The 14645-nt window shown below is 40.8% G+C and overlaps 1 protein-coding gene and 1 pseudogene across 4 annotated transcripts in view; both read right to left on the minus strand.

The window, feature by feature from the left end:
• The window catches only part of LOC120876599, a 75292-nt pseudogene extending 68609 nt beyond the window's left edge, over nucleotides 1–6683 (minus strand).
• LOC120876597 (tripartite motif-containing protein 5-like) overlaps nucleotides 1–14645 on the minus strand; it is a 100002-nt gene that overhangs the window by 69887 nt on the left and 15470 nt on the right. For 2 of the 4 annotated variants that reach the window (XR_005724191.1, XM_040258572.1), the window contains exon 7: nucleotides 12853–14579. The exons of the other annotated variants lie outside the window; for them this stretch is intronic. Coding sequence is in view for 1 of the 2 variants with exons in the window: in XM_040258572.1 (XP_040114506.1) it covers nucleotides 14455–14579 (125 nt within the window). In the remaining variant the exon portion in view is untranslated. Of the gene's footprint in view, nucleotides 1–12852; nucleotides 14580–14645 lie in introns of those variants that run through there. 4 annotated transcript variants of the gene reach the window in all.

Raw genomic sequence — 14645 nt, forward strand, 5'->3', positions numbered from 1 at the left:
CAGTCCCTCCAAGGAACAAACAAAGCCTTTCTTTTCTTCCAACCACCCTTCTCTTAACACTTCCTGTCCCCCAGACTGATCTTCAGTCAGCAGTCTAATGAGGAAGCCTGCAAGCTGAAGCTTTCCTCCATTTAGAACAGCTTGAAAACAACAAATAAAACTCACCTTAGCAGATTCCGTTTTTTTCTTGTGTATCTTTCAAATTCTGCCCTCCACAAACCACTTAGTTATCCTCAGATATGAATGGAGAAGTTGATGTTCCTTGGAGAAGAGTTGGACAGGATTCACTCACCTCACCAGGGGCCTGAAGGAAACTGAAAGTTAAGTTCTAGTGGGTGGAGTTTGGCCAGGAAAGGAGAAGAGAAACTATAAGGCCAGAAAGAGGCAGCCAGATAGGGTCTCTGCAAATTAAGGAGGCTTTTGTGCCTGTGCTCGGTGAGTCAGTGAGTGCTTTTTATTCCTATTGAGAGGGTAACAGGCAGGAAGGCCAGGGGTCTCCAAAAGGAGGAAATAGCCTGCAAGTGTCAGACATTTTTATCTCTCTTAAGCAGCAGGAGGAAACAAACTGGCCATATTTTTTCCTTATCTATACAAATTTAAAAGAAAATTTCTCTTAAAATTCTGTATTGCCATAGTGACACCTGGTTTCACCTGAAGTTAACCAATGCCTTTTTCTTATGGAAATGTTATCTTAAGCTATGCTAATGTACTATGCATTTACCCCAAACACTGTCTTCAAGTCGGTTCCACCTTTTGGCTCAGAACCTTCTTGATAAAGCAGTATGTTATACTCAGATATTGTTCCTCTAATCTATGTAAATGAAACTATTTGTATGGTGATCTGCCCTTCTTCAAGGTTCAAGTTAATCATTTTATGGCCCAAGGTGAATCATTTGGTGCCAAGATTATCCCAAAATGCATCTTATGGGTGAGGGGCTTGTTGCCATTCTGAGTTTTAAGACATTCCTTTCTTTCATTAACAGACTGCTGGAGACTATATAACATCCAGCTGAAGACTAGCAGGGGGGTACTCTTTCTGCCCCCTTCTGATGCCTATGGCAGAAGCTTTCTCTATCTCCTTTATACTTTAATAAAACTTTATTACACAAAATCTCTGAGCCATCAAGCCTCGTCTATGGCCCCGGATTGAAATTTTCTCCTCCGGGGGTCAAGAATCCAAGCGTCGTGATTCAACAACAACCTTTGCTGGTGACGGAATGACTGTAATTACCTACTGTAGAAGTTGGTCCATTGTTAATCATTAGGAAAAATTTAGCCTTGATTTGTGAACAGAAATTGAAGGGAAATCTATATACCATTTTTCTGCCTTGACCATTATTTTCCTCTAATTGGCCACCAGATCAATCTAGTCAGTGATTTTAATTATTTTTATTCCATAAATGGACTATATCTGGTCTCCCACAAATACCTTTTCATGATGTTGTTGACATCCTGCTGCTGCTGCTGCTAAGTCGCTTCAATCGTGTCCGACTCTGTGCGACCCCATAGACGGCAGCCCACTAGGCTCCCCTGTCCGTGGGATTCTCCAGGCAAGAACACTGGAGTGGGTTGCCATTTCCTTCTCCAAGGCATGAAAGTCAAAAGTGAAAGTGGAGTCGCTCAGTCATGTACGACTCTTAGCGACCCCATGAACTGCAGCCTACCAGGCTTCTCCATCCATGGGATTTTCCAGGCAAGAGTACTGGAATGGCGTGCCTAGTAAGGAAAAAAACATGAGTCAAGAAGTAATAGGTCCTCCCACTGAGAAAACTTCATTATATTCCGACCAGCCCCTGATTGTGTGAATAGGATGGTCTCAATGTGAGAGCAAAAGTAAAGACAAGAGTGAGGCCAGTCATTCTGGAAGACTCTTGTAACGCTGTCACATTTTCAACAAAGGTGAAATAGCTTTGACACTTGTAAAAGCAAGAGGCTTTTAGTATGTGCTGATGAGAGAACATAAAAATCCAACATATTCACTTTCCTGCAAAGGCACAAGACGCCTCATGAGGCTATTTGAATATTTAATTGTTCTTTATTATATTCAACAAAAGTATCAAGTGTTATACTATTATTTGCCAAGCTTGAAGTCAGCCTTCGGAGAATCAAAGATGAATACAAAATCCTAATAATCCTCAAGCTATGTACATGGCTTTTATGAGGCTGGAAGTAAACAAATGTATTAATGTATGTGTTTTTCCTGTCTCTCTAGCCTCATTTTACACTCTGTCAGTGATCTCTTTCACTCCCTTAAGTTCAGAATACACACGCGCAGTTGATTTCCAAATCTTTACTTTTACTCAGTTTTGTCTCTTCAGTTCAGTCTCTCAGTCGTGTCTGATTCTTTGAGACCCCATGAATTGCTACACACCAGGCCACCCTGTCCATCACCAACTCCCAGAGTTCACTCAGACTCACATCCATCGAGTCAGTGATGCCATCCACGGATCTCATCCCCTATCATCCCCTTCTCCTCCTGCCCCCAATCCCTCCCAGCATCACAGTCCTTTCCAATGAGTCAACTCTTCACATGAGGTGGCCAAAGTACTGGAGTTTCAGCCTCAGCATCAGTCCTTCCAAAGAACACCCAGCATATATCTCCTTCGGAATGGACTGGTTGGATCTCCTTGCAGTCAAGGGATCCTCAAGAGGTTTTGCCAACACCCCAGTTCAAAAGCATCAATTCTTTGGTGCTCTGCTTTCTTCACAGTCCAACTCTCACATCCATACATGACTACTGGAAAAACCATAGCCTTGACTAGATGGACCTTTATTAGCAAATCGATGTCTATGATTTTCAATATGCTATCTAGGTTGGTCATTACTTTCCTTCCAAGGAGTAAGCGTCTTTTAATTTCATGGCTGCAATCACCATCTGCAGTGATTTTGGAGCCCCAAAAAATAAAGTCTGACACTGTTTACACTGTTTCCTCATCTATTTCCCATGAAGTAATGGGACCAGATGCCATATCTTCATTTTCTGAATGTTGAGCTTTAAGCCAGCTTTTTCACTCTCTTCTTTCACTTTCAACAAGAGGCTTTTTAGTTCCTCTTCACTTTTTGCTATAAGGGTGGTGTCATCTGCATATCTGAGATTCTTGATATTTCTCCTGGCAATCTTTGTCTCTTAAATGCTTATTTATCTATTCAGTAAAAAATAAAGTCAGAAGAATCAGTAATTTAGGACGTTTAATCTAACTTACTATTCATCAACTAAACTCCTCTCTTGTATCCCATTTTCATAATGTTACCAATAAGCACTCAATCACTGTCCAATAACTAGAGCATTTATCTACACTTTAGTTTGTACTGAGTCAGTTTTGTTTAAGTCCTTAACAGTTTGTAACCACCTAATCTTCTTAATCATCAGAGATGTTCTTTTCTTTGAGCAGATATTTATCAGTATATTTGGTGTCTTTAATATTAGACTTATTTCCATGTTGCCTAAAAGCATTACAACAGCTGGGTCCACATACAAAAAACAAAGTCTGTCTACTCTTTTCTTGTATATGACAAAAATCAAATAAAACTGCAATAAGTAGAACCTTTGTGAATACAGTTACAACTTTAATCAATGCTTAATTTTGAAGCTCCGGCCTTGTCATCAGAATCTGGTCTGTGTCTTTCTCCAATTCTATTTACTCCACCTATATTGTCTTTTGGAGAAGGAAATGACAGCCCACTCCAGTATTCTCACCTGGAGAATTCCATGGACAGAGGAGCCTGGTGGGGTATAGTCCATGGGTTGCAAAGAGTCAGACACGACTGAGCAACTATCACTCATATTGACTTTATTCTCAGGTACTGAAGAAAGCAAAAATCTCCTGACATAAACTCCAGAAGAAAAGAGAATTTTTCTTCCCATTGTTCTGAAAAGTTCAGTTGCTTGCAAGCATTAGCCTGTAGGATTGGGTGCAATATTAAAAGCATCCTTGGTTGTTGCTGGAAGGAAATGAAGCAGTGGTACAGGAAGTTTCTATTTTTACTGAAGTGAAGTTGGTGTTAGTCAGGAGTAGATCATGATGGGAAAGGAAACATTCTAATCATTAGAGCAACTATTAAGAAAAAATGAAAAAAATATACATAGTTAGAAAGCAACAAAACAATATTTTATACCAGAGATATTTAACACAAAAGAAGCTAGTTTAAGTGAATCAGAAGAATGAAAACTAGCCATACAGAATGCAAATAGAAAAATGATAAATTGAAATATAACCAGATCAATGATTGCATTATTAAATGGCATTGTATTAATACCCCTATTAAAAGGAAGATTTTTTGACCTGATAAAAAGTCACTATTGCCATCTACAGGACATATATTTTACATTCAATGATACAAGAAGGGTGAAGTTAAAAACATAGAAAGCTATATATCATATGAACAGTAAAGCTCAAGTGTTCATATCACAGATGCTGGGGTTTCTTGCCCAGTGTTACCTGCAGCATCTCCATTGTTGACACTTTCAGACGATGTTCCACATCTGAGATGAGATTTCTCACCAGCTGGCTCTGCTGGATTAGCACATGCTCAGAGTCTGCCAGGTTACGTAGACCAACGTCCTCCTTACGCTTCAGTTTTGCATTTCCTTCACCCCCTCATATTTAAGGTTCTTTCTCAGTTTTTGAAACACTGCCTTGACATTTTGTCTCTCACGTTGTATATGATCCTTCAGGAGTACGAGAAAGAGAGTGAGGTAGACAGGGAGAGAGAAAGGAGGGAAGCAATGATTAGGGAAGCTCACATGATGTTTCTTTTTTCTCTACATCACATTTCAAAATAATAGTCCCAAGTCTGCATTGTTGAAGACAACTCACAGCCAAATGGGATCCCTGGCTGTGACTCAGTCTTCACACAGCTGTCCAGGATGCTTGTGCCTTCCTGCACTACTCTTGACTCCCTCCCACCACCTTCTGCTAAGGTTGAACACTGAGGACAGGTGTAAGTTGCTCAGTTAGGTTTCACAGAACTATGAAAGTGGAAATGAAAGTCATACACTTGTGTCCAACACTTTGCGACCCCAAGGACTGTACAGTCCATGGAATTCTCCAGGCTAGAATACTGGATTGAGTACCCTATCCCTTCTCCAGGGGATCTTCCCAACCAAGGAATCAAACCGGGCTCTCCTGCATTGTACGCAGACTCTTTAACAGCTGAGCTACCAGGGAAGCCAAGACAGAGCCATGACCTATTGCCAAATGTCTCATTCAGAAGAGTCAAGGACAAAAGCACACGGCAGGAATGGAATAGGAAATTCCCTTGTAATCCTCATGAGAGATGCCCTCTGTATAAATACCTCCCTTCCAGTATCTATGTCCATGTGTGATATGTTCCCTTTTTAGCCCACCCCATCAGGGATAGGATGAAGGAAAGGACTAATCAAATGACAACTGTCAGGGAACAAAGAGGAAGGCCGCTACTTGTGACCCCCCAAGGTCCTGTCCAAGATATCTGTCTAACTCCCTCAGGAAGTGCCTTCTCCTACCTTCCAGGCAGCAATATCTGCTCGGACTTTAACTTCCAACTCCTCAGCTTCCAGCTGCTTCTCCCTCAGCTTCTCTAGAGCTTCCTGGGGTTTCTTCTGTGAGAAAAGAACCACACCAGGGTCAAGCTATGGGCTTTCTCAGCATCTCTGCAGAGGATAAATGAGAGAGAAATGAGGCTGATTTCCAAAGAGAATCTACTTTACAAAAACTAGAGAACAGCTATTAGAATATATGACCTGGGAGAAAACCCGAGGTGGGGAATGTATTCTTAAGACTCAACAGATAGGAGTCAGCATTCTCTCTCCAAAGAAGACTGGTTCTCTTTGCTCTAGAGAAACCTGATCCTGCAGCAGGGAAAAACTTACACCTCAATCCACCCCGTGTCTTCATTACCCTCCTGTTCAAAGTCATTATGAGAGATTCTTTGGGCATCAGATTGCCACCTACTTCTGACTAAAAGTCTGTGTGTAAGATCATTACTTTGTAATTGGGGGAATTCACAGAAACGTCCCTCAGACATTAGAAGGTGGGCATAGGATGAAAAGAGATCACAGGCCTCGAGTCCATGGTGACCAGGTAAACAAATCCAGTGCAAAGTGGAGATTTCCCCTCAAGTAACACTTTATGGTCTGTCTTTCCTCCATTCTGCTCTCCTACCTGATAGTCCTGGGCAACCTCTTCCATGAGGAATGTGTGGTGCCCATGGTGCTCCTGGGACTGCTCACAGAGCCAGCAAATGACTTCCCTATCCTCCTCACAGAAGAGCATGAGTTTCTCTCCATGGCACAGACAGAGATTTCTCTCTTGCTCCACCTCTGGGTTCAGCTTGACCTCTCTGAGCCTCTGTACTATGTTGGCCACATGCCTATTAGGCTGCAGGTTCCCAGGCTTATAACTAATTCTGCACACAGGGCACCTTCTGTCCTCCTCTGGGTCATTCATGGACACCATGTTTGCAATGATGCAGGCTTGGCAGAAGCTGCGGCCACAGTCAAGGCTCAGGGTTTTCTGTCAGAAGCTCCAGGCAAATGGGGCAGGTCACCTCCTCCTGTAGGCTCACCACAATTCCTGAAGCCATGGGAGTTGCTCAATGCTCCAACTTGTCCAGACTTCTGAGGGTTCTCTTTCTCAAAGATCCCTTTGTGTTGGAAGGTTAAAAGGGGACCGAGTTAGAAAGATAGAAATGCAAGATACTAGTTGTGAATAAATCAAGTACAGTCCAACACCAGATTATTGAGGAACAAAAATGAACCAAGAAGATACAAGATAAGAAGCTTGATGACCTGGCATAAAGGACATTTCATGATACTTAAAAATCTTTTATTAATTTTTTTAATTGAATGGGAATTTTCTCTATGACTCAGGGAACTGAAACCAGGACTCCATGCCAACCTAGAGGGGTGGGATGGGAAGCGAGGTTGGAGGGAGTTTCAAGAGGGAAGGGACATATGTATATCTGTAGCTGACATATGTTGGTATTTGGCAGAAACATGGAAAAAGCAAGAGAATTCCAGAAAAACATCTATTTCTGCATTATATGCCAAAAGCCTTTGACTGTGTGGATCACAATAAACTGTAGAAAATTCTGAAAGACATGGGAATATCAGACCACCTGACCTGCCTCTTGAGAAATCTGTATGCAGATCAGGAAGCAACAGTTAGAACTGGACATGTAACAACAGACTGGTTCCAAATAGGAAAAGGAATACGTCAAGGCTGTATATTGTCACCCTGCTTATTTAACTTCTATGCAGGGTACATCATGAGAAAAGCTGGACTGGAAGAAACACAAGCTGGAATCAAGATTGCCAGGAGAAATATTAAGAACCTCAGATATGCAGATGACACCACCCTTATGGCAGAAAGTGAAGTTGAACTAAAAAGCCTCTTGATGAAAGTGAAAGAGGAGAGTGAAAAAGTTGGCTTAAAGCTCAACATTCAGAAAACGAAGATCATGGCATCTGGTCCCATCACTTCATGGGAAATAGATGGGGAAACAGTAGAAACAGTGTCAGAGTTTATTTTTCTGGGCTCCAAAATCACTGCAGATGGTGACTGCCGCCATGAAATTAAAAGATGCTTGCTCCTTGGAAGGAAAGTTATGATCAACCTCGATAGCATAATCAAAAGCAGAGATATTACTTTTCCGACTAAGGTCTGTCTAGTCAAGGCTATGGTTTTTCCAGTGGTCATGTATGGATGTGAGAGTTGGACTGTGAAGAAGGCTGAGCGCCGAAGAATTGATGCTTTTGAACTGTGGTGTTGGAGAAGACTCTTGAGAGTCCCTTGGACTGCAAGGAGATCCAACCAGTCCATTCTGAAGGAGATCAGCCCTGGGATTTCTTTGGAAGGAATGATGCTGTAGCTGAAACTCCGGTACTTTGGCCACCTCATTTGAAGTTCGACTCATTGGAAAAGACTCTGATGCTGGGAGGGATTGGGGGCAGGAGGAGAAGGGGACGACAGAGGATGAAATGGCTGGATGGCATCACCGACTTGATGGATGTGAGTCTGAGTGAACTCTGGGAGTTGGTGATGGACAGGGAGGCCTGGCGTGCTGGAATTCATGGGGTTGCAAAGAGTCGGACATGACTGAGCAACTGAGCTGAACTGAACTGAATACAATTCTGTAAAGACATTTCATAATAATTTTAAATACTTTACTCTTGATTCATGTCACATGATAAATTACATCCTTATATGTGGAATTATTTTTATTATTTAATTTTACTAAACAAAAGGATGACCTGACACTTTTTCCACTAAGATCCTTATGTGACCCACCATCTTTCCATCCCCAAATAGCCTCAGTATCAAAATATCAGGATGACTGTCTCTTGTACTTCAGTGAACTCTCCTTAAGTGTTCTCTTTTCACATAGACCTGCTCTGAAGACTGATCACAGTGTAATCATTGTCATCATTTGTTGGATGTTTGCAATGATTTCCCTTATTGTCATGACACATGTTTAATATATGACAAGGATTCCCAGGTGGCTTAGAGGTAAAGAATCTGGCTGCCTGCCAATACAGGCGATGCAGGTGACTCAGGTTCAATCCCTGGTCAGGAAGATCCTCTGGAAGAGGAAATGGCTTCCCACTCCAGTAATCTTGCTGGGAAAATCCCATGGACAGAGGGGTCTGGCGGGCTTCAGTCCATGAGGTTGCAAAGAGTCGATCACAATTGAGCACACACATACAATATTTGACTATGTGTGTCTTTACATGGTAAAAACAAACTCTTCATAAGATATGTAAAGAGAGATGGCTGGATGGCATCACTGACTCGATGAATGCGGGTCTGAGTGAACTCTGGGAAATGGTGACGGACAGGGAAGCCTGTCGTGCTGGGATTCATGGGGTTGCAAAGAGTCGGACATGACTGAGTGACTGAACTGAACTGAACTGAAAGAGAGATGGTGACTTACAAAGATCACATATCTTCAATACATACAGTGGAACTAAACCTAATGTGTTAGTGGTCCTTCTTCAGGGGCCTGTCTCCTACCCATTGAGCTAATCAAAGACAAACAAAGACAAATTCATGGACTGAATTAATACCCAATGCACTGGGGGTGTGGAAGTGAAGAAGTGAAGAGATACATATCACTTGGGATGTCTTAGTGGGTAAATAGTGATTTCCCCTTGGGCTGGAAATAGGTCAAGGATATTAATAGGAGCCCAGAGATGTGTGTGTGTAAAAGGATTATAGGGAAGGAGGTAGTATCAATATACTGAACCAATCACACAAGTCAGTTATCTGAAAACACATAAACACAGGTGAAATTAATGTCAGTCTTGAAAAAAAAAATCTCAGTATACTGGGCAAGATCATTCGACTAAGTACCACTAATAAGTAACATAGGCTAGAAATTAGACTAATATCCATAAAAAGAAATATGAGTGTAAACAGAAGATTTAAACCACTACTACCTTGATATTCACCTGGAAAGTAATCGTAAATAAAAATACAGCCTTAGGTGCATATATATATACTCGTATACATAAAAAGGAACAAATGTAGAAAACATTACCAAAATGAGGCAGATGTTGTTTAGAAATCAAATAATTGGAGAAAATAAGGGTTATCCAAGAATTTCAGCTTGAAAACACAACAGTGAAAGTACAAACTGAAGAAGATAAAGGAAACACGGAATGAGCAAGAAGAAAAAAATGTACCAAGTAGAGGAAATGAGTTGTGTGTGGAAGACACATCATCTCGTATGAGTTTGAAAAGGCCAGTGTGGCTGGTGTACAGAAGCCTGCTGGGCTTTCTGCATCACAAGAGGCTGCAAGGACATCAAACGTGACACTTCCCAAATGATGTAACATTCAGGGACCCATCTCCAAGAGTCAGGAGAAGTTATCAATGTTTTCCCATGAGAGAGGAGTAGGGGCATGACGAGCTGTGCCCTTGGGCTGTGAGATGTTGGATGGACCCAGTGTGGAATTGGGAGGATCAGGTAGGATGCAGGCACAGTTGCTCAGTGGAGAGATGATGATAGCTCGAGGGACAGGGTGATGAAGGAAATGCTGGGCAGCAGGTGAGAGTGAGAGATAAGAAGGACAAGATTGTATAAGGACAAGATTGGAGTTGGACTAGATATGTGGGGACAAGGGGTAACATCAGTCCTGGAGTCTTTCTTCCTGTAAAGGTAGTATGGGCTTACTCTTCTAAGTTTTGTTACTGTTGTTGGTTTTGTGTTGTGTGTGTATGTGTGTGTATTTTGTTTTTCTGGGAAGCCTACTGGGTTACAATAAAGTGAAAAGTCAGCAGACTTTTGAGAGGGTAACAAGCAGGAAGGCCAGGGATCTCCAAACGGAGGAAATAGGCTGCAAGTGTCAGACATTGTTTATGTCTCCCTTAAGAGGCAGGAGGAAACACACTGCACGTGTCAGAATGTTTTCCTTCTCTATACAAAGTTAAAAGATAGTTTCTCTTAAAATTCTGTTTTGCCATGATGACACCTTGTTCCATCTGAACTTTTCTCAAACCTTGCGTTTTTCTTATGAAAATGTTTTTCATAAACTATGTTAATGAAACTGTATTTGCTTTGGAATTTGCCTTTCTTCAGACTTCCCCGGCTCAGAGGGTAAAAGCATCTGCCTACAATGTGGAGGGCAGGGTTTGATCCCTGGATCAGGAAGATCTCCTGGAGAAGGAAATGGCTATCCACTCCAGTACTCTTGCCTGGAAAATCCCATGGATGGAGAAGCCCTGGTAGGCTACAGTCTGTGGGGTCACAAAGAGTCGGACATGACTAGGTGACTTCACTTTCACTTTGCCTTTTTTCAATGTGGTTCCACCTCAGACTAACTTTTCTTTTTCTTTCCTCAAATCTAGGGCAGATAATAGTTCAACAAAACAGTATTCATATCAATTGTTTTATGGCTGGGGGATGATACACCTCATGCCATCCTATCTCAAAAAAGCATATTGTGGGAGAGGGGCCTGGTGAAACTCCCTCAGCCTTGAGGTTTCTCTCTTATCTGATTAATAGCTTTAACAGACATAAAACCGCTTGCTAAAACGCAAGAGGGGCATTATTTCTTCCCCCTTCTGATGTCTATGTCCAAAGCTTTGTCTATCTCTTTTATACTTTAATAAAAATTTGTTAAACAAAAGCTCTGAGAGATCAAGCCTTGTCACTAGCCCCAGATTGAATTCCTGTTGTCTGGAAGCCAAGAATCCGTGTCTTTCATGGCTCAGCAGCAACCTTTCACTTTAAGGCCACATTTTTGACAGTAAAACTAGTCTGCATGTATTAAGTGCCTTTTGGTAGGTGCACAAGATAACACGTTAATGAATATCAAGGTCAGGGGTAGACGTTATATCATTTTATGGCTAAAGCTTTGCTTAAAATATGGTGAGGGGCCTCCAATTATTTCTCATCCTATTCGAGATCTAGCTCCTGCTGAGATGCATCAAGAGCCTATCAAGAAGGGAGGCTCAGAGCATGCATTCAGACATGAAATGGCAAAATGGATTTTCCTTGCAGTGCTCCAAGGATCTAATATCAAACCAGCTAGATTCACAAGAGACACGAAGGGGACTAGTCCTCATACCTGAAGGATGACACCCCACCACTCTCTAAGCAGTGATACAGGCTTCCCTCGGCAACAGGAAGATAGATATAGGAACAAGAGTGGCATCTACCTGATGAAACTTCAAGTCATTTGACTCCCATAATGTCAGAAGGTTGATTCTTACCTTTGATCTTTTAACCCGGAGCTCATGAAAATACAAACTGAAAACACCTCAGATACAACAGCCAAAGATAAGCATAAAGGATATAAAAAGACAATATTTACACAAAAGGGAAAATAGTAAGATCATAGAGATGACTTTCTTCTTTTGTGATTGCAGTTTAACTGTTTCTCTAAATATAATATAGCCACACACAGACACACACACAGAGAAACACTGGAAAAGTTCTCCTTGATAACTCTTCTCTCATGAAAGGTTTTCCTAAAATGAGAAAGTTGAGAATTCCTGAGAACAAACAGGAATAAAAGCAGTGATAGCTTAAACAAATAATCCATTTTATTTCTTTAGAAAGTAAAAATGAACTATGATTTGGTTGGAGGAAGACTGGGGAAAAAATTCCAAAAGACATGGGGATTCCATCAGTCCCTGCAAGAATATTCATTTCAGAAATAATTCTTTCTCTAATCTCACTTAAGGAAGATAGCAGACTCTTCTCTTCCTTCTTGTGAACTTTCACCTCAATGCAAAAGTCTGACCAGGCCTCAGAAAACATTTATCTACACCACTGTTAAGAGAATGTAATCACTGTGAATTTTTTTAAAGCTGGACAAACAGACCAAGGGTCTCTCTGGTGGCTGAGACAGAAAAGAATCAGCCTACAATGCAGGAGACCTGGGTTTGATCCCTGAGTCAAGAAGATCCCCTGGAGAAGGGCATGGCTACCCACTCCAGTATTCCTGCCTGAAGTATTCCATGGTCAGAGGAGCCTGGCAGGCTATAGTCCATGGGGTTGCAAAGAGTTACACGTAACTGAGCAAATTGTGCTTTCAAACAGACCACTTCAATGAAATAAAATTACTACAGAAAATGCTTAAAATATTAGATAGTATGGCTATCCAAAATCATTTATTTAGCAATTAGGTAAGACTGAGAAAAAATTGCAATTTTTCAATCAATTTATTCTGTTTCTTAAAACAAAGAAATAATGTAGAAAACAGAGTAACATGCATTCTGAAAATGATTTATTTCAATTACAGTGAGAAGGAAACAAAAAGGAATAGACATTTATACTGGGCCTCCCCTTAGGGGCTTGAAATTAAAGAAATTATTGCAAATGTTGTATTGTTTAATTGTCACAATATTAACCAGGTGATTTTTTAAATGAGAAACTGAACTCCATAGAATTTCGTTTACTTGATAAGAGCTATTATGCAGAAACATAAGAATTATAATACAATTCTGTGATTACACACACACACACAATTTTCCATGGCAGGAAGAGCTAGAGTAGTCTTGATGCAACAAAAAGGAATCTAGGATCTGAAAAATGAGACTTCAGTGAAAAGAACCATAGTATTCCTGAAGGAACAAATCTGTTTAATGAGACACTGGTATAGGTTATATACATTGTTTAGTAATTAATAGATTAAATATTTATTATTGAGTCAGTTATATGCTTTACACTTAGTTGCATTTAATTTTTCACAATGATCTTGTGTACGGTACAATTTTATAAAAAGATTATTTTAAGAAAATAAACATTTCACTTAAATATGCTGTTCAAGTTTACACTTCTAATATGTAGAGGCAGGGCTTGAACTTAGATGCTCTGAACACAAAACTTTCTGAACACAAAACTCTCTGAACACAAAACTCTTAGTACCTATCATTTATGATACCTTTCCCTCAATTTCTTAATGAATATGGGCATCATGGATAAACTGAGACACAGCTCAGCACTCACTCTAGTGAAGGGCTCCTACACTAGGTCTAATATTCAAACATTGTTGAAAAGCTTTCTTTCATTTTCTCAGTCAGTGGCAGAGTAAATAAGACTGTAAAATTTGGCAAAGGTGTTGCATCAATACTGCTGTTTCTTTATGGGGCATCCATCATTTTACCATGGAGTATGGAAAATTAATTAAGATTTTCTAACACATACAATATCAGGGAAAATATGACACAAGGGAAATTGTTCACCCTCCTAATGAATGAAGGATGTTCAAATAGAAAAAAAAAAAAGAGAGGCAGCAAGGAAAAAGGGTAAGAATGTTGCGGATAAGCACAGGTGTGTTAGATGCACCTACAGTAAGAGGCACTATGGAGGAGTGAGTGTGAGTGTAAGAAGACTCAACAGCTTGGTGAGCACACAGTCATGGGGGCCACAGTTCATAGGATTGAAATATGGAACTACTTTCTGAGGAAAGGAACATGAAGAGAATTCATAAGTGGGAAACCGATGGTTGGTAACCATGAGAAATAATACAGTGCGAGCCTCATAGTCTAGGGAAACCCTAACACGATGAGGAGAAACACTCAGGGAGAGGGTTAAAATCCCAGGACCTGAGAAAGAAGACTCAAAGAAGTTATATACAGAATCCTGTTTTAACCCTATGACCCAATAGCCATTTTTAGGTTGATATCTTGAATAAACTTTTGGACAATTTCCACAATTTCCATTTTTAGGTTCATATCTTGAATAAACATTTTGAAAATTTCCATTTCCACAATTTCTAAGTTCTAATGGTAACTTCATGATATCTTCACATTTTTCACCACATAGCCCCAGGATCCCAGAGAACGCAATGGCAACCCACTCCAGTGTGGAGCCTGGTGGGCTGCCATCTATGAGGTCGCACAGAGTCAGACACGCCTGAAGTGACTTAGCAGCAACAGCATCCTCAGGATCCAGGCACTTTTCTTTGACACGTCTACCTCTCAGTGATGTCTCTCTGATGTGATAACTGGGGAGCCCAGGACATCAAAATCTTGAAAAGGATCCCCTTACATTACAGGGTGGGGGGGGGGGTAGGGGTGCATATCTCAGTTTTCTCTGATCCGGAGAAATGACATTTGCACTCTTGGGAAAACTTGGGGTCACCTGATCTGTTGAAAAATATAGGCTTGTGTTAGGGTAATGATGTCGTTTTCTTGTGACATTTTGAAAGGTAT

The sequence above is a fragment of the Oryx dammah genome, unplaced genomic scaffold (assembly GCF_014754425.2).
Source record: "Oryx dammah isolate SB20612 unplaced genomic scaffold, SCBI_Odam_1.1 HiC_scaffold_17, whole genome shotgun sequence".
Classification (NCBI taxonomy): domain Eukaryota; kingdom Metazoa; phylum Chordata; class Mammalia; order Artiodactyla; family Bovidae; genus Oryx; species Oryx dammah.